Source organism: Chelonia mydas, chromosome 13, assembly GCF_015237465.2.
Source record: "Chelonia mydas isolate rCheMyd1 chromosome 13, rCheMyd1.pri.v2, whole genome shotgun sequence".
NCBI classification, from domain to species: domain Eukaryota; kingdom Metazoa; phylum Chordata; order Testudines; family Cheloniidae; genus Chelonia; species Chelonia mydas.
Window position 1 is genome coordinate 39,062,621 of NC_051253.2, and position 20,783 is coordinate 39,083,403.

At 48.3% G+C, this 20,783-nt stretch overlaps 1 long non-coding RNA gene and 2 gene segments (V, D, J or C); all 3 read right to left on the reverse strand.

The window, feature by feature from the left end:
- Nucleotides 1-773: 773 nt before the first annotated feature.
- On the reverse strand, nt 774-2,074 carry LOC119567895. The segment is given in 2 exon segments: nt 774-1,294; nt 1,807-2,074. Coding segments are annotated over 2 exon segments (351 nt in total).
- Nucleotides 2,075-4,730: 2,656 nt separating this feature from the next.
- On the reverse strand, nt 4,731-5,491 carry LOC119567898. The segment is given in 2 exon segments: nt 4,731-5,029; nt 5,455-5,491. Coding segments are annotated over 2 exon segments (336 nt in total).
- A 2,969-nt stretch (nt 5,492-8,460) lies between these two features.
- LOC122462792 lies at nt 8,461-14,506 on the reverse strand. 2 transcript variants are annotated; one of them, XR_006285587.1, is made up of 3 exons: nt 13,815-14,503; nt 12,372-13,491; nt 8,461-12,117 (listed from the first exon to the last, which is right to left on the reverse strand). It is a non-coding gene; the product is annotated as an uncharacterized LOC122462792 (long non-coding RNA). The 2 variants fall into 2 exon arrangements; XR_006285588.1 differs by having other exon boundaries at nt 10,001-10,127; nt 10,922-13,491; nt 13,815-14,506.
- Nucleotides 14,507-20,783: the final 6,277 nt, after the last annotated feature.

Genomic DNA, 20,783 nt, shown 5'->3' on the forward strand with positions numbered 1-20,783 from the left:
GCAGTGCCAGCTCCGCACAAACACTCTGCCGCTGTCTCAGCCTCGTGCTGCAGGGCGCAGCCTGTGGCAACCGGAGATCAGCCTCGGTTTCATCCTCAGTGTCTGATGCTCCCCCAAGGAAGGGGGCTATTTTGTGCCCCTGGTGTATCTTGTGTATCTCCATTTCTGTGTCTTATGCCTGGCTGTCTGTCCCTCTCCCTGTCCATGTATCTATAAACCCACCCATCTCTTTTTTCTTTTCCCTTTCTTTTCTCCCTGTTCATTTGTTTTGATATTTTAACTTTTAATTTCCTTCCTCCCTCCAAACCTCCAGGCTCCTTAGATCAGTGGTTCTCAACCAGGGGTACATGTACCCCGGGGGGTACACAGAGATCTTCCAGGGGGTGCATCAACTCATCTAGAGATTTGCCTAGTTTTACAACAGGATACAGAAAAAGCGCTGGCGAAGTCAGTACAAACTAACATTTCATAAAGACAATGACTCGTTTATACTGTTCTATATACTATGCACTGAAATGTAAGTAGAGTCGTTATATTTCAGTTGATTTATTTTATAATTATATGGTACACAGGAGAAAGTCAACAATTGTTCAGTAACAGTGTGGCTGGGGCACGTCTGTATTTTTAGGTCTGATTTTGTAAACAAGTAGTTTTTAAGTGAGGTGAAACTTGGGGGGTTGCCAGACAAATCCGACTCCTGAAAGGGGAACACTAGTGTGGAAAGGTTGAGAGCCACTCCCTTGGGGGTGTTTCCCTAGGAGGTATTCCCCAAGTACATTCCCTCCTCAGCCTCTCTGTCTCAGCTCCCGACCTGTGCGATGGGGATCCTTGCACAGCCCTGCCTCACCAGGGTGGTGAGGGGCTGACCTTGTTAAGGAAGGTGAAGCACGCTCAGAGATGCACTGTGTAAGAAGTAGGTGGTGGTGTTGTACCGCCAGCCAGCCTGACAGTTACCCTCCAGCTGGGGAGTTTTTGCACAGGCTGCCAGTGCTCCTGTGTCACTGTGTCTCCACGGCGCAGAAGTAGGTGGCTGCATCTCCCAGCTGTGATTCTCTGATGTGCAGGGAGCTCAGCTGCTTCCCCTTGTCGAGCTCCGCGGTGAGGTTGGGCTCCTTGGTTTGTTTCCCATCGGACACCAGAATCAGCAGGGAGACAGGCTGGCCTCCGGGAAGCTGCCTGAACCACTGCAAACTCCTGAAATTGCTCGTCGTGTAGTGGCAAGTGATGCTGCCGTTCTGCCCTTCCCGAGTGACCGCAGACAGGTTCTGGTGCACCTCGGCCTGGCAGCTCCCCCCTGCGGGCAGAAGGCAAAAGACACACCCCATAGATGACAGGGCACCTCTGCCCAGTTCACACACTGGCCGGATGCAAAGCCCGGTGGAGTTTCTCTTCATTTCCAGGGGCTTTGCATCTGGCCCACAACTGCTCTTTTCCTAGATTGCTGTATTCCTAGATTGCTCTCATCTAGGGTTAGGGGTTGGGGTTAGGGGATTAGCCCTAGATTATTGCTGCCTGCGAGATTCCCAAAGGCACAATAATAAGAGACAGCCCTTGCCCCAAAGAGTTTACAGATTAAATAGCCAAGCAAAGGTTGGGAGGGGAAACTGAGGCACAGAAAAGGGAAGGAACTCCAGCAGGCCAGAGCTGGAAATTGAACCCAGGATTCCTGTATCCTAATCCACTCCACTACAGAGAACGGTGCCTGGCTTGCAAACCGAAGGGGAGAGCCTGGGAATTAGTCCTTGTGCTCTTAAATCCACCATCACGTTCAGCACCTTCTGTAGCGTTTCCTGCCCCCAGACTTACAGGGAATGTTCACCAGCAGTAGCAGCAGCCGTGGGAACAGCCAGGGTCTCTCCATTGTCCCTCAGCAAAGAAGCTTTATAGCCGGGTGTTCCCCGTTCAGTACGGAAGGTTCCGCCCCCTCACAGGTAGATTTACTTTTCCTCCTGGGGCAAATTTTCCAGCTCCTCCTCCTGAAGTAGGAGCCTCTTTGGTACCCGCAGAAGCTACGGGGTAGCCTAAGACAGCGAGGAAATGAGTCCCAGGGAGTCACTTCGCAGAACTGCTCTGAGCAAGTGGGTGTTGCGAGTGGGCGGAGCCTGGCTTCTCGGCACACGTGAGTTGTGGGGAAGAGCGAGGGCCACTTTCAACTTCGCATCCTTGCTGGGGCTACGCCGCTTTACAGGGCTGTGAATGGCGCCCAGGATTACGGACAGACACGGCCACATTGCTTATTCTATTGATGCCACAAATTGCTGAAGATGAGCCTTCTCCCTCCCCTGAAATGTAACCCTCGTGAAAGTATGGTCATGACGTGGGCGACAGGGGATGGGTCACTGGATGATTCCCTGTTCTGTTCGCTCCCTCTGGGGTTCCTGGCCTTGGCCACTGTCAGGAGACAGGATACTGGGCAGAATGGACCTTTGGTCTCACCCAGTCTGGCCATTCTTATGTTCTTAAGTAGATTTCAGGGGTCTAGAGGAATAATCTGCCAGTATAAGTGTCGCAGGCTACTAGTACACAAGGAAGGGATGTTTCCTGCTGTGTCGGGAATGACAGCGATTGCTTGAAAACGAGCTTATATCTGAGTGTTTCGTTATTAGAATATGGAGGAAGGAAAAATGTCTCTTCTCATTCTCTGCAGTCTTCATTATCGAGCTCCCTCACTTTCCTGATCCAGTACCTAAATAGCTAGCTAGATTTCCTGCTGCAAGTCGGTCTAGGCGTCCATTTAGCCACCCTGCCCGCTGCTTTGTCCATCGCTCCCTCTTGCTGCAATGGCTGTCTATGCTGACACTCATCTCCGTGGTATGTGAGGGCTGAGAGTAAAATCATTCCCCACACAGGCCCGAGGGCTCTACAAGTCTATGCACGCACATACCCACCTCCCTGACAGGCTGCTGTGGATTTTGTCCGCAAAGCACACTCGTACAAAGCACACGAGTACACAGCTGAGGGCCCAGGCTGGCTGCTGGGGAAGCTGAGCGAGCTGCACCGGTTGGTGGTTTCCAAGGACCGGGTGAAGGAATCTCCCTGTCCCCAGCCACCTGTGATCCTTAATATCACGAACTGCAGGGAGCCGCCCGGGACCTGCTGGCAGCAAGGGATGCTCCGCTCTCCGCGCCGGTAACTGCAGCTGAGCTGTGCGGACTGTCCCTCGCTGGAGACAGCGGATTTGTCCTGAGTGACGGCGTATGGGCCGCGGGCCCCTGTGGGGAAAACGGGGCGAGGGAGGCCAAAGGAGGTCAGGCCCAGGGAGGGGCGGGTATTTGGCTGGAAGTCCCCTTGCAGTGGAGGGCTAGAGATGAGCCACCAGGAGACAGACGGAGTTTTACAAACTGCAGGTGAGTCTGTTGTGCTCAGTAGAGCTGACCACAAAGAGACGGGATTGGCTTAAATGCAGTTATAAAATACCAAGTGACGCCAAGCTCTTAAATCCTGCATGAGTGTGAGAGGGAAGGTGTGTTAGTGTGTGTGTGAGAGAGAGAATAACAAAACACAGAGAACTAAAGGGTGTAATACCTCGCAGCAGTGCAATGAGCAGAAGGAATTTCATGGGTGCTGTGGTGTCTGTCAGACCTTGCAATGAAAGGCAGGACTGGGTCCCTTTGCCTAGAGATCTGAGTCGGACACAGGACATTCTCTGGGTGTGGGCTGCATTCTGGGGGCCTGTCTGTTTATCTAGGAGTGTGCCGTGTTGTTGTATCTGTGTGGGGCCCACGCTATTGGAGGGACAAGGTGGGTGAGGTCATATCTTTTATTGGACCAACGTCTGCTGGTGAGAGAGACAGGCTTCCCAGCAGAGAAAGAGCTCTGTGTAGCTGGAAAACTTGTTTCCCTAACAGAAGTTGGTCCAATCGAGGATATTATCACCTTGGAGTGTGCATGGATCTATTTGCCTCTGAGATTAAGTCTCTCTCTCTGTGTGTGTGTGTGTGTGTGTGCGCGCATGCACTTAGATATCTATATTTTGGAGCGTGTATGAAGAGGGATATATGTCAGAGAGTGTTCCTGTGTATGTGTGATTTCAGTGTGTAGGTTTCTGGCTATGTGTTTGAATCTGTCTATTTGTGTGTGTGAGTCTAGGTGAGGGAGTGTGTTTGTGTGGTTGTATGTGAGAATTCTTATGTGAGTGTGTATGTCTGTGCAAGAGTGTGTGTGTGTGTGTATGTGAGAGAGAGAGAGAGAGAGAGAGAGAGAGAGAGAGAGAGACTGCTTGTGTGAGTGTGTCCTGTGTGTGACTCTATGTGAGAATGTCTGTGTGCGTGTTTCCAGTCTGAAAGTGTCTGACCTGAACAACAGGGAAAATCACATTGGAATTACTGAGTTACCAGATTGTCTCCCCAGAGAATGCTTCCCCATCTGCTAGTGTTGTGGGGCAAGGAAGCTATTTGTGATATAAAACCACCCGATCCATGCAACTGGGGAAGGCGAAAAGGTGAAAATGTCTATAATTTTTCAGGTGTTTCTTCAAGTTTCTTCCTTAAATTACTGATCCCTCCTCTCTTCTCTCCCCTTTGTTCTATTCACATAGCTTCTGTTCCGGTCCATTCCAGTGTATTCTGCTCTGTTCCATTCTATTCTTATTGCCTCTCACCTACTCTGTTCTACTTTCCTTTCCTCTCTTCTATGCTCATATCCTCTGTTCTATTCTAACTTCCACTTGTCTGCTCTCTTCGGTCCTTGTGGCCTGCCCCATCCAGGGTTTTGTGACGGGCTGCCTGTGTTCATCTCGCACGGTGCTCCAGCGCGCACAGATACACCGCGGCGTCTTCCAGGCAGCTGCTGTTCAGGTACAAGAAGCTGCTTTTGGTTTTGGTGTCCAGGCTCATGGTGAAATTCTCTCGGGTGTCTCTGCCGCTAGAGGACAGGGAGGCCACGACCCGCGGCTGGCCCCCCTGGGGCTGGCGGTACCAGTGCACGCTGCGCTCGGTGCCCGTGTAGGAGCAGTTGAGCTGGATGGGTTCTCCTTCATGGGCAGGGGCCTGGGACCGGTCCTGGGTCACCGTGTATTGGCCCAACGCACCTGGGGGGAGGAGGTTGGTTTTAGTCCAGGTTTTCTTGCTCAGCAATGACAGAAAAATACATGCAACTCTGTGTAGACGAGGGAGAAAACAAGCAAACGGAAATACACCCTTCCCTCTGTACCGTCTGTCCATCCATCCATCCACCTTCCTTTTGCGCTGTCTGCCTGTCCATCCATCCACCCTTCCCTCTTTGCTGTCTTTCCATTTGTCTCTCTATCACTCTGCACCATCTGTCCATCCTTTCCTCTGTGCTGTCTGTCTGTCCATCCATTCACCCTTCCCTCTGCTCTGCCCATCCTTCCCTCTGCACTGTCCGTCTGTCTACTCACGGGCTCCCATCCCCGGGATATCGGAGTGCCTTTCTTTCAGAAAAGCCTGGAAATCCCAACCCGTGGCGCCGTGCTCAGAGCAGAGCCTTGAATACCTGGAGCCAGCACCAGCAGCAAAGCGGCCAGGCTCATTGTCAGGGACCCAGCTGCAGAATGAAGTGGCTGGATGAGGTGAAGCTGTGACACCGCTCAGCCAGCAGGGGTGGCCTTCAGGCTGGAAGGAAATCGGTACATTTACCCTGTTCAAGTGGGTGGGGGAGGGAAAGGGTTTTCTTCTGAGTGCCCTGGGCCAGATCCTCCACTGGTGCAGATTCACTGGGTTCCATCAGAGTCATTGGGCCGGTTCCCCAGACGGAGCAAACTGGCCATAGTTCCACTGGAGACTATGGGCAGATCCGTAGCTGCTGTAAACCACTGGAGCTGCATTTAAATCCGGGGGAGCTGGTCCCGTTTCTGACAGGTAAGGCTCTGTCCCTATAGTTCATGGATTTCCCTCTCTGTTGTGCTCTCCTGGGTTAGGCAATATTTATGTAGCGCGCACACACCAACGTCAAGGAAGCAAAAAAATGGTTAAAAGCCACTGGCCGAAGAGGGTAACAAGGCGAAGCGCCAGCCTGTCTCCCTATCAGGCACCGAAAATTGTATCGGGAATTTAAAAAAAAAAAAAGGTGAGGGGAAGCGAGTGAAAACAGGATGTCAATGAAAAGCGGATGGATGCCGCTGAAGGTGGGTGGAGCGGAATAGCCACTAGGGGGCAGCAGAGGGTACGGCACATGGGGCACTGGCCTGGTTCTACCCTCAGGTGTATCCCGGGAATGGCTGGGCCGATCCGTTTGCCCTGGTGTCCCATCTCCAAAACAGGCTGGTGCCGCACTGTGATTATTTCAGCAAGAGACTAGGGCCCCACCTAGGCAGCGTGTTAGGTGCTTTAAAAACAGAACGCCACAAGGCTCCCTGCCCCTAAGAGATGACCTGGGCAGCAGGGAAAGGCAGACCAGGGGATGGGAGGGAAACATGCACAGAGAGTAGAACGGACTTGCCCAAGCTCATATTGCAGGTCAGTGGCAGAGACGGGTAGTCACCCTTAGGCTGTCGGCTCTTTAGGGAAGAGACTGGGCTGGCGGACTGTGCTTCTACACCCCCTAGGGCAGGGGTAGGGTTTAGGGTTATGGTGAGAGTGAACTGTCAAGTTGTAGCATTCGTATTTTGGTTACAGTCTTGCGGGAGAGTTACAGTTCAGGGCAAGAGTTAAGTAGAGGGTTAGATTTATGGTTCAATGGGAATTGAGTGTCTAGTTTCCTTCCGTTTCAGAGTAGCAGATGTGTTAGTCTGTATCCGCAAAAAGAAAAGGAGGACTTGTGGCACCTTAGAGACTAACCAATTTATTTGAGCATAAGCTTTCGTGAGCTACAGCTCACTTCATCGGATGCATGCAGTGGAAAATACAATGGGGAGATATTTTATACACAGACAACATGAAACAATGGGTTTTACCATACAGATTGTAACAAGAGTGATCAGGAAAGGTGAGCTATTACCAGCAAGGCGGGCGGGGGGAGACGCTTTTGTGGTGATAATCAAGGTGGGCCATTTCCAGCAGTTGACAAGAACCTGTGAGGAACAGTAGGGGGGGAAATAAACATGGGGAAATAGTTTTACTTTGTGCAATGACCCATACACTCCCTGTCTTTATTCAAGCCTAATCTAAAGGTGTCCAAACTGGAATAAAGACTGGGAGTGGATGGGTCATTGCACAAAGTAAACCTATTTCCCCGTGTTTATCTCCCCCGCCCCCGTTCCTCACACTTTCTTGTCAACTGCTGGAAATGGCCCACCTTGATTATCACTACAAAAGGTTGTTTTGGTTTCCCTCCCCCCGCCCCCGCTGGTAATAGCTCACCTTACCTGATCACTCTCGTTACAGTGTGTATATAAAATCTCCCCACTGTATTTTCCACTGCATGCATCAGATGAAGTGAGCTGTAGCCCACGAAAGCTTATGCTCAAATAAATTGGTTAGTCCCTAAGGTGCCACAAGTCCTCCTTTTCTAGTTTCTCTAGGCCTCTTTGAAATCCCAGCCCAGTTCCCTAGAAGATTAAATATCCAAATGCTGAGAATAAAACACATTTCCATAGTATCTTCTATCTATACCGACCAGGTTTCAAACTCCCAGCTACTACCGCTGCCTCAGAGGAATATAAATGTCATGTCTGTGCGCGCAGCTACAGCTGTGGAAAATTATTGATTAGAAACCGACAAAGAAGAAGAAGTGGGAGTTTGGGAGAACTCACCGCAGATCCAGGAAACAGAGTGGGTTCAGGTCAGCATGCAGCTGACATATTAGTGTTGTTAAGGGGAGAGGGATGGGCTTGTGGACAAGGGTCTGCTCTGGGATTCAGAGACCAGCTCTGCCACAGACTGTCTGTGTGTGAGGATGTGTAATCCTCTCTAGCTCAGTTTCCCTAGCTGTAAAAAAGGGAGAGTTTTTTTCTAACTCATATAGGGACTGTTCAGATTTCTTGACGCACCCAGGAATCAGTGGGACGGGGCATGAATATGTTTACCGGCAATAATGTCTGGGATTATCACAACAAATGTAATGGGATGAGGCACCCAGCTCCGTTAACGTCATTTGAAATGCCCAGCCAGAACTCCTGAAAGAATGGTTTTAAATCATTTTCCTCTTTCCTCTGCGGCCTTTGCCGACAGCCCGAGTGAAACCGAAGATGCCGAGCGTCGAAGGGTTTCCAATGACAAGCTGTGTTTATCTTTTCAACCAGCAGAGGGCGCTGCTTTCTCACGGTTTTACCACATTCCACATGATTTCAGAGTTCGCCAGTCTCCACAGATGTTCTTGCGGAAAGTGTCTTGCAATTAAAGAGTTTCCAAACAAATCTTCCTAAAAATGCAAATGTCTCTACAACAGGAGTGTTGATGTGACCCCTGGCCAGTTGGTAACTAGCTGCAGCTGGACCCACATCACTCACAAATGGGTATTTCTAACTATTTCCCCCATTTCACCAAACGGAGAGTATACTCCTAAAGTACAGAGTATTTTAACAGTCTATTGTCCGTTTGTCAATGAAATTTTCAATTCACATTTTGTCTTCATTTGTATTTCAAACAGTAGTTCTATTTTTGTCTCTATTTTTACCCAACATTTTAACCCTTATTTTACTACAAATTATTCGTCCCGCACACACACACACACTGTACACCGATTCAGGTCCTCTCCTAAACTAGGCAAAGAAGTGTTATGGCTACACTGGAAACTTCACAGCGCTCCCGCGGCACTCCTGGTAATCCACCTCCACCAGGGGATTAGCTCAGAGCCCTGGGAGCAGCCTTCGGAGCCTGCCCACAAGAGCGCTTTAACGCCTCAGACTTGCTGCGCTCAGGGGGGTGAGCTGGAGCGCTATAAAATGTAAGTGTAGACAAGCCCAATTCCCATAGAATCCTCTGAAAATTCGAGACCAGTTACCTAGGAGATTCACTATCCAAAACCCGAGAATAACCCACGTCTCCATGGTGTCTCCTTCTGTACAGCCACCGAATTTCTACCTCCCAGATATTGCTCTTGCGACAGAATGAATCTAACCTTCATAACCAGGGTTGTGAGTTCAATCCTTGAGGGGGCCATTTGGGATCTGGGGCAAAAATTGGGGATTGGTTCTGCTTTGAGCAGGGGGTTGAACTAGATGACCTCCTGAGGTCTCATCCAACCCTGTTATTCTATGATTCTATGTCACCTAAAGGCAGCTTCGACTGGGGACGGTTAATCAGAAACATGCCCAGTGGAAGAGGAAGAAGTTTCCGGGCTAGTAACAGACACAGGAAACAAGCCGTGTTTAGGTTAGTCTGCAGTTGAAATCGGAGGGTGGTTCAGGGAAGATGGATGTGAGTCAGTTTCTGGTATGGGACTGGGCACACCTGGCTTCGGTTCCCACCTCTGCCACCGACTCCCTGTTTGCCCTGGAACAAGCCAGTTAACGGTTCTGTGCCTCGGTTTCCCCACATGTAAAATGGAGATTGTAATATTTTTCACCTCCCAGGGGGATTATGAGGATAAATATTTTGCTGTGCTCAGTAGTTACTGGGGAGGGGTCATATAACGACATCGATTTTTTTTTTCAGTTGAATGAAATCTGAGATTTTTCCAAGGAGCAAGGAGAGCTAGACATCTCACTCTCTCTTAGTCTCCTCTGAATGTTTCGGACAACATTCTAGAAATGATTTCCCTTTGTTGGCCTGTTCTTCTACAGCCATTGTTGTCCCCCCTCGCTTGACATTAAAGGAAGAGAAAGTACAGGGATTCCAAATGACAACAAGTTTTCATACTCTACAGAGTACGTGCAGCTGCGTTCACAGCCCTTTTCACCATATCCCTGGAAGGCATGGTTTTAATCCTGCGCATTCCTGAAAAGAAATGCCTATGATGTGCCTAACATCACCTGCCGCTGGGAAGGGAGGGTTTTTGTACGGCTCCCCTTTGCGGCTGTGTCACTGTGCCCAGTGCAGGGCGCAGTAATACAGGGCTCTGTCCGCCGGCTCCAGGGCTGTGATGTTCAGCGGTTTGGCTGTGGCCACTGTGGGACTTCGGACCTCTATAGAGAATGGACTGCGGGGCTTGGTTCGGATACTGTCGGTACCAATAGAGATAGACATAGGTATCGCTGGAAGTGTAAGAACCGCTGAATGTCACAGATTCGCCAGCTGATCCAGACACTTCGGATTCCTTGGCTTGAGCCGAGTCTCCCAGCGCATCACCTGCAACAAGACAAACACATTCAAGGGCAACATTCAACCTGCAGTTGAGCCGTGGAAATGATTCCACCTGCATTGCAGTTTCAGGGAATTTCAAAGAAGTCTAAGAGATTTAGGCGCCTAACTCCATAGGCATTAACGCCATGAGCAGGAGAAGGGTTGGGGGTTTAACGTTAGGATTAAGGAGAGGATGTGAATAAGGGTTTAGGGTTATGGTGAGGGTCAGGTTGTATCATTCGAGTTTTGGTTACAGTAAAGAGTAAGGGTGAATTTTCGGGTTAGGTTTATGCTGCAATGGGAATGGAGTGTCTAGTTCCCTTAGGCTTATTTGAAATCCCAGCCCAGTTACCTAGGAGATTGAATATCCAAATGCTGAGAATACAACACGCCTCCATAGTATCTTCTCTAGCGATCAAATTTCAAATGTTCAGATACTGCTACTGCCTTAGAGGTGTATAAATTTCACGTCTCTAAGGGCAGCTACAACTCTGGGAAATTCATTAGAAACCAGCGGAGAGGAAGAGGGAGGAGCTCCAGGAAACGCAGCGGGTTCAGGTCAGCCTGCAGCTGATGTTTTAGTGTTGTTAAGGGGAGAGGGATGAGTTTGTGGACAAGGGTCTGCTCTGGGACTCAGAGACCTGCTGTGCCACAGACTCTGTGTGTGACGATGGGAAATCCTATATGCCTCAGTTTCCCCAGCTGCATAAAAGAGAGGGGCTTCTTCTAACTCATATAGGGATTGTTCATATTTCTTGAAGCACCAGGGTATCATTGGGACGGGGCATGAACATTATTACCAGCAATAATGTCCGGGGTTATCACAAGAAAAATGTAACGGGATGAAGTGCCCAACTCTGTTGACCTCCTTTGAAACGCCCGGCCAGAACTCTTGAAAGAATTGTTTTAAATTATTTTCGTCTTTCCTCTGCTGCCTTTGCCGACAGCCCGAGTTAAAGGGAAAATCTATAGAGCGTGGAAGGGTTTCCAATGACAACCTGAGCTTATATTTCCCAGCCGCTGATGGCGATGCTTTGTCACGTTAGCCTGCTCGGCTCTCAGCACATATTCTTGGGGAAAGTGTCTTGCAATTAAATAGTTTCCGAACAAATCAACCCAAAATGCAAATGTCTCGACAACAGGAGTATTGATGTGACTCTGGGAGAGTTGCTACCTGCAGCTTTACCCCACTACTCAAAACCGGGTATTTCTAACTATTTCCCCCGTATTTTAACTCGCGTATTTTACCCCCATTTCACCATAAATGAGCAATTTACCAGTATATTATCCATGTGAAAAGGGATTTTTTTCATTCGCATTTAATCTCAATTTGTATTTTCAACAATAGTTCACTTCGCCTACATTTGTACTCAACTTTAACACTTATTTTACTGCAAATGAGTTTTCCTCCACACTACACCGATACAGGTAGTCTCGTAAGCTAAGAAAAGCGGCATTAATAGTTTCCTAATTAAAGATCATGCCCATAGCCAAGGGTGATGTTTAAATTAGCTCTTTAAATAAACCGGTAACTGTCAAGGGGAGTTGTATCGTTAAGCAGTGCCAGGACTCCGCCTGTTTCAAGCCGCTGCTGCCCCTTTTAATGTCTGTACCTTCCCCTGTAGCAGGGCTGGGCGGAGGGGGCAGGGTTTGTACAGCTCTGCTGGGTGGCTCTGTCACTGTGCCAGACTCAGGGCGCAGAGATACACCGCCGTGTCTGCCAGCTCCAGGGCTGCGCTGCTCAGAACTGTGGAGCTGTCATCAACCTGGGAAGAAAACCTCTCCTGGGGGAAACCTGCGGTATCGCAGCTACTCTTCCCTTTTGCTCCTCTCAGGAGGAAGTACTGCGGGGCTCGGTTCCGATACTGACGGTACCAGTAGAGACAGACACCAGCAGTGTAGCTAGTATCCTAAGAACAGCTGAGGGTCAGGGTGTCTCCTTCTGACCTGGACACCAAGGGTTCATTGGACCGGACCGAGTCACCCAGCACCGCATCTGCAACAAAACACTCACATTCAAGGACAGCCAGGTGCATTGGCAGGTCTAGGCTGTGACATTTAAAAAAGCCCGAGGGGTTTATCCACCTAATTTCAAACAAATTAAGGTTAGCGTAAAAATTAAGGTTAAGGATAGCCGGGGCGTTCGGATCTGGGTCAGGGTTAGGATCAGGGTTCGGGTTCTGGGTAGAACGGGAGTTGGGATCCTGATTCCATGAAACTTCTTCCAAAAAACAGCACCCGGTTACCTACTTGGTTAAAGACGCAAAGGCTGAGAATGAAAGGTGTCTCCATGGTGCCTCAGACAGCGGCAGCCGGACAAGCTGAGAGGTCTCTGTGAAGAATCTTAAAGGCAACTTCTCGGAACAAGGACTCGGAGAGGTTAATGCGAGACCAGCCGAGCAGAAGAGGGAGGGCTTCGGGAAATGCGTAACAGACACAGGAAACGTGCAACTGAAGCGCTAGTGAGAACTCCTGGGACAAATTCCTCCCACTGAACTTCCTGGAAGATCGGTTTCTGACTTTCTGTCTTTTTTTCTTATTCATTTTCGTTTTTATTGTCCTTCTTGTTGCTATTTGGTGAGAACTGAATTAAAGACATAGTGGAAGACTTAAAAGCTCTGTGTTGTGTGTGCTGGTTTTGTGGGTGTGGGTGTCTTTCTGTCTCTATGTTTGTGTTTGCACGTGTGTGTGTGTCTGCGTGCTTCTGTGTGTTGTGCCTTTGTGTATCTATCCCACTGGCCCCATGCTGGGGAATGGAACTACAGCTGATTGATACCTGTGGTGGACCTGGCCCAGTTGACTCCATTTGACCCACAGTGATTCACCGCAGCTGGGAGCAGACCCACTGTGGGTAAACTGACATTATCTGAGGTATTAAAATGGTGAATGAGGCCCATAAGTCTTCATAGGTGTCAGGTCGTGTGGTTTATACCAGCCCCATCACCTGGTTTAACCATCTGTCTGTGGCCTGGGGATACTACTCTACAGTTGTGTTTCTCATGATAAGAAAGCCAAGGGGGTGGGTTTTTGAACAGGTCTCCCTATTAAACGCCTCACAGTGTCTTCCACGAGAGCACAGAAATACATCGCCGTGTCCGTCGGCTCTAGCTCTTTAATGGTTAAACTGAAGAATTTTGAGGCTTTCCTGAATTTTGCAGAAAATCTTCTCCCGGCTCCATTCTTTTCATCGTTACTCTGATCTATTCGGAAGAGGAAATCCATTCTCCCTGATCGTTGCTGTCTGTACCAAAATAAGTAGTAATACTGGTTTGCAGTGGAGAAAGTACACTCCAGGGTGACAGTCTGACCCCCCCCAACTTTTCCAGCTGCCCTTGTGTTTGGGTGACACTGCCTTGTCCCTGGCTGAAACCTGCAGGGAAGGAAAGAGAAAAAGTTCACCCTAATTAAGCATGTAAAACTATTGCACATCGACAGGCACTCTCGTGTGAGAAGAACGGAGGCCTTTTAGGACCTCGGGGGAGGGGCCGGGGGCTAGCCTCCCAGCCGGGAGCTCAAGGGCCCGGCAGCATGGTCCCGCGGGCCGTAGTTTGCCCACCTCTGCGCTAGACCCCTGCTCTCCTCCCTGGGCTATGAACAGAACCTAGGAATCCTGGCTTCTAATTCCACCCCCTGCTCAAACCCAATAGGTTACAGAAGGTCTAACGTTCGTTTCCCCTTTTAGCGGACACTTACTCCAAGAGAGGAACGCTGTTGCTATCCAAAGCAGGATTTCTGGAGCGCTCATGGTTAAATGTATTGTTCCCAGATCTTCAGGGGCTCCAGCCACCACAATGATGGGTGCGATAGAGGAACCTGGATAGAGTACTCTCTTATGGTGAAGTTTCTCTCACAGACTCAAACCAGAGAAACTAAATCTGTGGCAAGACCATTTAGTCCTCTCCTATAGACCCCCCTTGAAGCCTGTTTCCCTCACCATGAAACAGCTAATACCCTCCGGTAGCGTTTACCCCACCCGCTGTGGCTTTGGCTGGTTCCTGTCACGTGGTACTTTTCTAACCTCCAGATCTCTTTAGCAGCTCGGTAGGAGCAACTTAGCTCTGTCTCATCTTCGGAGACAAGAGCTCAGCAAGAATCACAAGGTCGAGCGGCTTTTTACTTTTTTCTAAGGCTAAAACACACACACACACACGGGACAGCACATGGATCCCATTGCCACAGATCTGGACAGGGCCCTCCCTGCTCACAGCCCAGAGAAAAATTGTACTCAGGGTTCTTTCTCCAGCGTGAAGCAAATTTAACCCCGTTGACTCACGACCTGGGGATCTGGGCCATTGACGCCAATGGAAAGACAGCTGATTTGTGCCAGTTGGGGTCTGGCCCATTGAATCCAATGGCGCAACCTTCATTTACACCAGCTGAGACTTTGGCCCGTTTACGCTACTGGAGCAAGGTCTGATTCCTACCTGCTGGGGTCTGGCCCCAAAAGCAGACGGAGCTATTCATGGGAATTGTGGTGTGACAGGTACTGACATCTGGCTCATGAGGTTCTGGGTATTTTGGGGGAGGTGGGGGGACGGTTCCTGGAAAAGGGTAACATTTCCACACAGTTAGTGCCCGTGCGGTTTCCGTCACACCCTGCACCGTTTGATTCAAACCCTGCTTGTGGCTTGTTGTGTCTCTTTAAGCTGATTTCTACCTGCGCCAGTTTTGTCTCCGAGTCAAGAGAAAACTGATCATTGGATTTTGTAAAGGCCCCTCTATTAACCCACCTTCAGTGGTAACTTAAGGCCCTCTCAGCTATGGCACAGAAAACCATAGCCGAATCGGTCAGTTCTAACTCTGCAATTCTCAGACCACGTATTTTTCGGGATTCCTGAAGTCCAGTGAGAACCGGCTCCCAGCCCCGTTGTGCTCGCTTCCGGCAGAGCTTCTGAAGAGGTACTTCGTCTGGCCGCTGCTGTCCTGTTTGTACCAGTATGTGTCATAACCTGCATCTTCAGTCGAGAAAGTACAGTCCAGTGTGACAGAGTCACTTTGTACCCCGCTCAGCTGTCCTTGTCTTTGGGTGACACTGTTCACCTCTGTACTTAGTCCTGCAAAAAGAGTAGATGCAAATTAACTATAAAAATTAGCACCGCTGTGTCTGCTGTCCACTGAGGATCTCAAAGGGTTTTCCAATAGATGTGATCTATGCCCACACACCCTATCTATCTAGCTAGCTAGCTAGCTAGCTATCCCTCCCTGTTCTGCAATATATAATTATTTCTCTCTCTATGGGTCTGTATTTTTTCTCATTCATTTTCAGAAAGCCTCAAGTGGAGATTTTCAAAGCTGCCCACGAGCAGCAGATGTCGTAAAATTAATGGGATCTGGCTGTCCAAATCCAATAGGCAGCTCTGTAAATCCCAGCCCTAATACACAATGGCATTTTTTCTTAATATTAACAAGTGTGTCCACACATTTCCATAAATTGATAATTTATAATATTTTAATCTGTATAAGTTGATATAACATTTTAGTCCCTTTTTAGTACAAATTTGTTTGTTTGTTTCTTTTAACTCATCAAATCCCTATATGGCCTTTGGAAGCTGATTTAAAATGATTACTTGTATAGCCTAACAGCTTTCTTTAATGGGAGTACAAGTATTGTGGATGCGGGGAAGTGGTAGACGTGGTATATCTTGACTTTAGTAAGGCTTTGGCTACTGTCTTGCAAGACCTTCTTGTTAACAAAGGAAAGCAATGGAGCATAGATGGAGCTACTATAAGGTGGGTGCGTAACTGGTTGGAAAACCGTTCCCAGAGAGTAGTTATCAGTCATTCACAGTCATGCTGGAAGGGCCTAACCAGTGGGGTCCCTGACGGATCAGTTCTGGGTCCTGTTCTTTTCAATGTCTTCATCAATGATTTAGATAATGACACAGGTCAGTGCTCTTCATTATTTTTGAAGTGGCGGGCACTTTGGCAAAAATAACTTCAATCTGAGAGCCAGTGTTTGGGATGCGGGGGGGTGAGGACTGCAGGATGAGGCAAGGGATGAGGAGTTTGGGGTGCAGGCAGTCTGCCCTGGGGCTGGGGCTGGAGGACTCCCCCCAGCCCTCTCCCTGCCAGCTGCATGGATCTCTCCTTCCATGGGAGAGGGTCTCTCCAGGGAAAGGGTCTCCAGCTCCAGGGAAAGGGTCTCTCTCTTCCCCCGCTAGCAGGCAGCAGGGAGTTCTGGGGGAGGGACCCTCTCTCCTACAGGGAACTTAGGGAGCCACACTTAGGGTAGACGGTAGCCACCACTGGCTTGAGGGCCTTGCAAGGAAGAACACTGGCATAGAGATCACACTTATAAAGTTTGTGGATGACACCAAGCTCAGAGGGGTTGCGAGTGCTTTGGAGAATAAGATTCAAATTCAAAATGATCTGGGGAAACTGGAGAAATGGTCTGAAGTAAATAGGGTGAAATTCAATAAGGACAACTGCAAAGTACTCCACTTAGGAAGGAACAACCAGTTGCACACATACAAAATGGGAAGTGACTGTCCAGGAAGGATGTGGTAAATGAGGGGTGGGAGGAGCACCCTTTTATGGACACCTAGCCACTCAGTTAGCTATAAAAGTCCTTCTTAGTAGTGGTATTCTACTTTCCGTACCTTTCAGGGGTTAAGAAGTCTCACTGAAATACTTAGGTAAGAGGAAGTGAGTTGGTACCTGGCCAAAAAAGCCAATGGGCAGACTAGAAACTTTCATATTGGAAAAAAAAATCCCCTCTGTGGTCTGTTTGTTTTTGCTCTCTCCGCTGGAGAGCCAGAGCCAGCAGCTATGCTGTAAGAAGCTTGGAGCCGGTATGAAAATTCCTCAGCATTCATACCTAGAATTACTCATTTGGAACTTCAGATATGTAAGTAGGACAGGAAATGTTTAGTTAGGCATGATCAGGTTCATCTCTTTATTTTGGGCTTGTGGATTCCTCTGTGCTAAACACAGGTGCTTTTGTTTTCTTTTGTAACCTTTAAGCTGGACCCCAGGGAAGCCATTCCTGGTGTTTAATCCTCTTCAGTATCTCTTCTGATATCTAGCAACACCCTGATTTTCCACATACGTTTTCTTTCTTTTTTTTAAATAAAAATGATCTTTTTAAAGAACATGATAGAGGTCTGTGCACATGTTATTCAGTTAGCTACTAAGAGGAACAAAGGGTTCCAGGTTCAGCTGGTGGCAACAGCTGATTTCTTTTTCTCTTTTCTTCCATCGGCTCTTCTTGAAAGAGCTTGAGGGTACCCCACAGGAAGGAATTTCCAAGTGTGCCTTCCTGGGCTCTCAAGGGGATTCTGCATTTGGGTGGTGGCAGCGATTAGACCCAAAGCCAGGGGATCTGTAACCTTGGGAGTTTAATACAAGCCTGGAGTAGCAAGTATTTTTAAGGTATTTGCAGGCCCCCACCTTCTGCACTCAAAGTGCCAGAGTTGGGAATCAGCCTTGACAAAGGAGGACTGCAGAAAGGGACCAACGGGTCATAATGGATCACAGACTAAAGCTATGAGTCAACAGTGTAATACTGTTGCAAAAAAAACCCCAAAAAAACAAAAAACAAAAAAAAAACAAAAACCAACATAATTCTGGGATGTATTAGCAGGAGTGTTGTAAGCAAGACCAGAAGTAATTATTCTGTTCTACTGCAAGGCCTCAACTGGAGTATTGTGTCCAGTTCTGGGCACCACATTTCAGGAAGCATGTGGACAATTTGAAGAAAGTCCAGAGAAGAACAACAAAAATGATTAAAGGTCTAGAAAACATGACCTATGAGGCAAGATTGAAAAATTTGGGTTTGTTTAGTCAGGAGAAGAGAAGACTGAGAGGAGACATGATAACAGTTTTCAAGTACTAGAAAGGCTGCTGTAAGGAGGAAGGTGAAAAATCGTTCCTATGATCCTCTGAGGATAGGACAGGAAAGCAACTGGCTTAAATTGCAGCAAGATTGCAATTTAGGTTCAACATTAAGGGAAAAGTCCCTGTCAGGGTCATTAAGCACTGGAATAACTTGCCTGGGGAGGTTGTGGAATCTCCCTCATTGGAGGTTTTTAAGGGAGGTTAGGCAAACAACTGTCAGGGATGGTCTAGAAGATAACACAGGGCCTTCCAGTCCTACAATTCTGTGTTTCTCTAGGGATGTCGTTTTAATGGAGCTGCTTTAACAACTTAATCACGCCAAAATCGCTGTTTTTAGTGATCACTCTCCTCAGGAGCGCTGCTGGGCAGCTTCAATGTCTGCAACCTCCAGCGCTGTAGGGAAGGGTTAGGGTTTTGTGCAGGTTTCCTGTGTGGCTCTGTCACTGTGCTCTCTGCAGGGCGCAGTAATGCACCGCTGTGTCTGCCAGCTGCAGGGCTGTGATGCTCAGAACTGTGGAGCTGTCATCGGCCTGGGAAGAAAACCTCTCCTGGGCGAAATCTACAGTACCACTGAAACCTTGAGCTCGCTTCGCTCCTGTCACCAGAATGCACTACAGTGCTTGATTCGGATACACACGGCACCAATTCAGATAGACAGAAGCGGTATAGTTGTTATGATAAGAACAGCGGAAGGTCACAGAGTCTCCTTCTAGTCCAGAGACTTGGGGTTCTTTGGACTCCACCCAGTCACCCGGCACAGCACCTGGAACAAGACAATCACATTCCAGGACGTCCTCTCAGTTGGGCCCATGGACGCAGCTCACAAAGAACTCTAAAAGATTTAGGTGCTCAACAGGAATTGAATCAGGGTGACGGTGAGGGTTATACGTAGGATCAATGTGAGGGTTTGGCTTAGGGATACCATTCGGTTTAGGGTTAGAGTTGGGGTTAATGTTCCATGGAATTTCGGAGCCTTAAACGCTCTCAAACCTCTTCGAAAACCCCCCGTGTAATCACCTAGATGAGTAAATACCCAAAGAGTTAGAAGAAAACACGTCTCGATGGCTTCCCCTAGACGGGACCCGGTCTGACAGTCTCCCCTGCTGCTTCTGCGAAGAGGAATCTAAATGTCATGGAAAGATTTCCAATGACAAAATGTATTCATATTTCCCGCCAGTAGGTAGCACTGCTCGCCTATTGATTTTCCACAACATACAAAGAGACCCTGATTGTACTCATGTTTTCAAACTCATACAAGTTTTCTAATATTCAATCACAAATATAATTTTATTTGATGTTGGGATACAGATTGGACTCTGGTCCATTGGAAACCGGTAGCTAAACAACGCTTTACCCAACCACAAATAGGATATTTTTTTACTGCCATAGTGTTATCCCACATATGTCAATAAACGGAGGTTTTCGCAATTAGGATTTCTCATAAGCGGGCCCCAGTTTATAATAAGAAAATATTCCTACGATGTTTCCTGCCTGACAAAGCCCATGCACTGTGTATTGTGCAAGGCCGGGGGATGATTTAAGGGAGCTGTTTGAATAAGGATTTGAGGTTTGGGGGGAGTACCTTGAAACCAACATTCAGTATGTTTTTAACAGCGCTTTCAAGTCCCCTGCAGGACCCTGATTCTCGCCTCGGTGCGCTTAACGTCTCTTTGCAGCAAGGGAAGGGAGGGTTTTTGTACAGCTCTGCTGTGTGGCTCTGTCACTGTGCCCGCTGCAGGGCGCAGGAATACACAGCTGTGTCTGCCAGCTCCAGGGCTGTGATGTTCAGAATTGTGGAACTGTCATCGGCCTGGGAAGAAAACCTCCCCTGGGCGAAATCTGCGGTATTACTCAAAGTGTATCCCCTCGCTCCTCTGCGGAGAACGTACTGCAGGGCTTGGTTGGGATAATGGCCGTACCAGTAAAGATAGATACGGGTATCGCTGGTATTGTAAGAACAACTGAGAGTCACAGAGGAGTTTCCTTCTCTTCGAGACACGTAGAGTTCCCTAGGCTGGACCCAGTCTCCCAGCACTGCGCCTGCAACAAGACAATCACATCCAAGGACATCACTTCAGCTGTACTTGGTACACATGTAAATGACTCCAAGTGCATTGCACTTTAAGGCTGCGGATTGCAAAGAAGTCGAGGAGATTTGGATGCCTTGCTCCAAAAGAAATTAAGTTGGCATTAAGGTTAATTTTAGGATTAGGGTCAAGATAACTCCAATTATTGGGGTTAGGATTAGAGATGGGAGGTGGGTGTTAAGCAGGGCTAGGGTGAGGTTTACAATATATTGGGAGCTGGTCGCCTAAATCTCTTCAGATCCTTTAAACATCTCAACCTGTTTATCTAAGAGATTGAACATCCAAATGCTGAAAATGAAAGAGTTTTCCATGATTTCTTTTATAGCAGCCAGGTTTGACTCGTCCCAGATGTTGCTGCGAAAAGAATCTGCAGTTACAACTGGGGACCACTGTGGCGGTTTAATGATGAGACAGAACACAGCTTTATGCAAGCAAGCAGGCTGGTCAGCTGAAATGGGCTGCTGCCCCCCCCCCCCAGCTTTCAACCTTCTCCTTTTATTATATTTCTCCCCCCTATGCATTACATACTCCTACCGCAAAAAGATTCAACAAAGGAATGCATGACGTTGATTAATATTCTTATTTACCAACTTTTATCTACTACAATCCTGGTTCTCAGGCCTTGAGCCCAGGCTAAGAAAGCTTCCCACGGTCACCGTCTTATAATCAACTTTTCATGGTTCATATCTAGTCCTTGTCCTTGGATAGAAGCAATGTGTGCATTGCCTCTACAAAACAG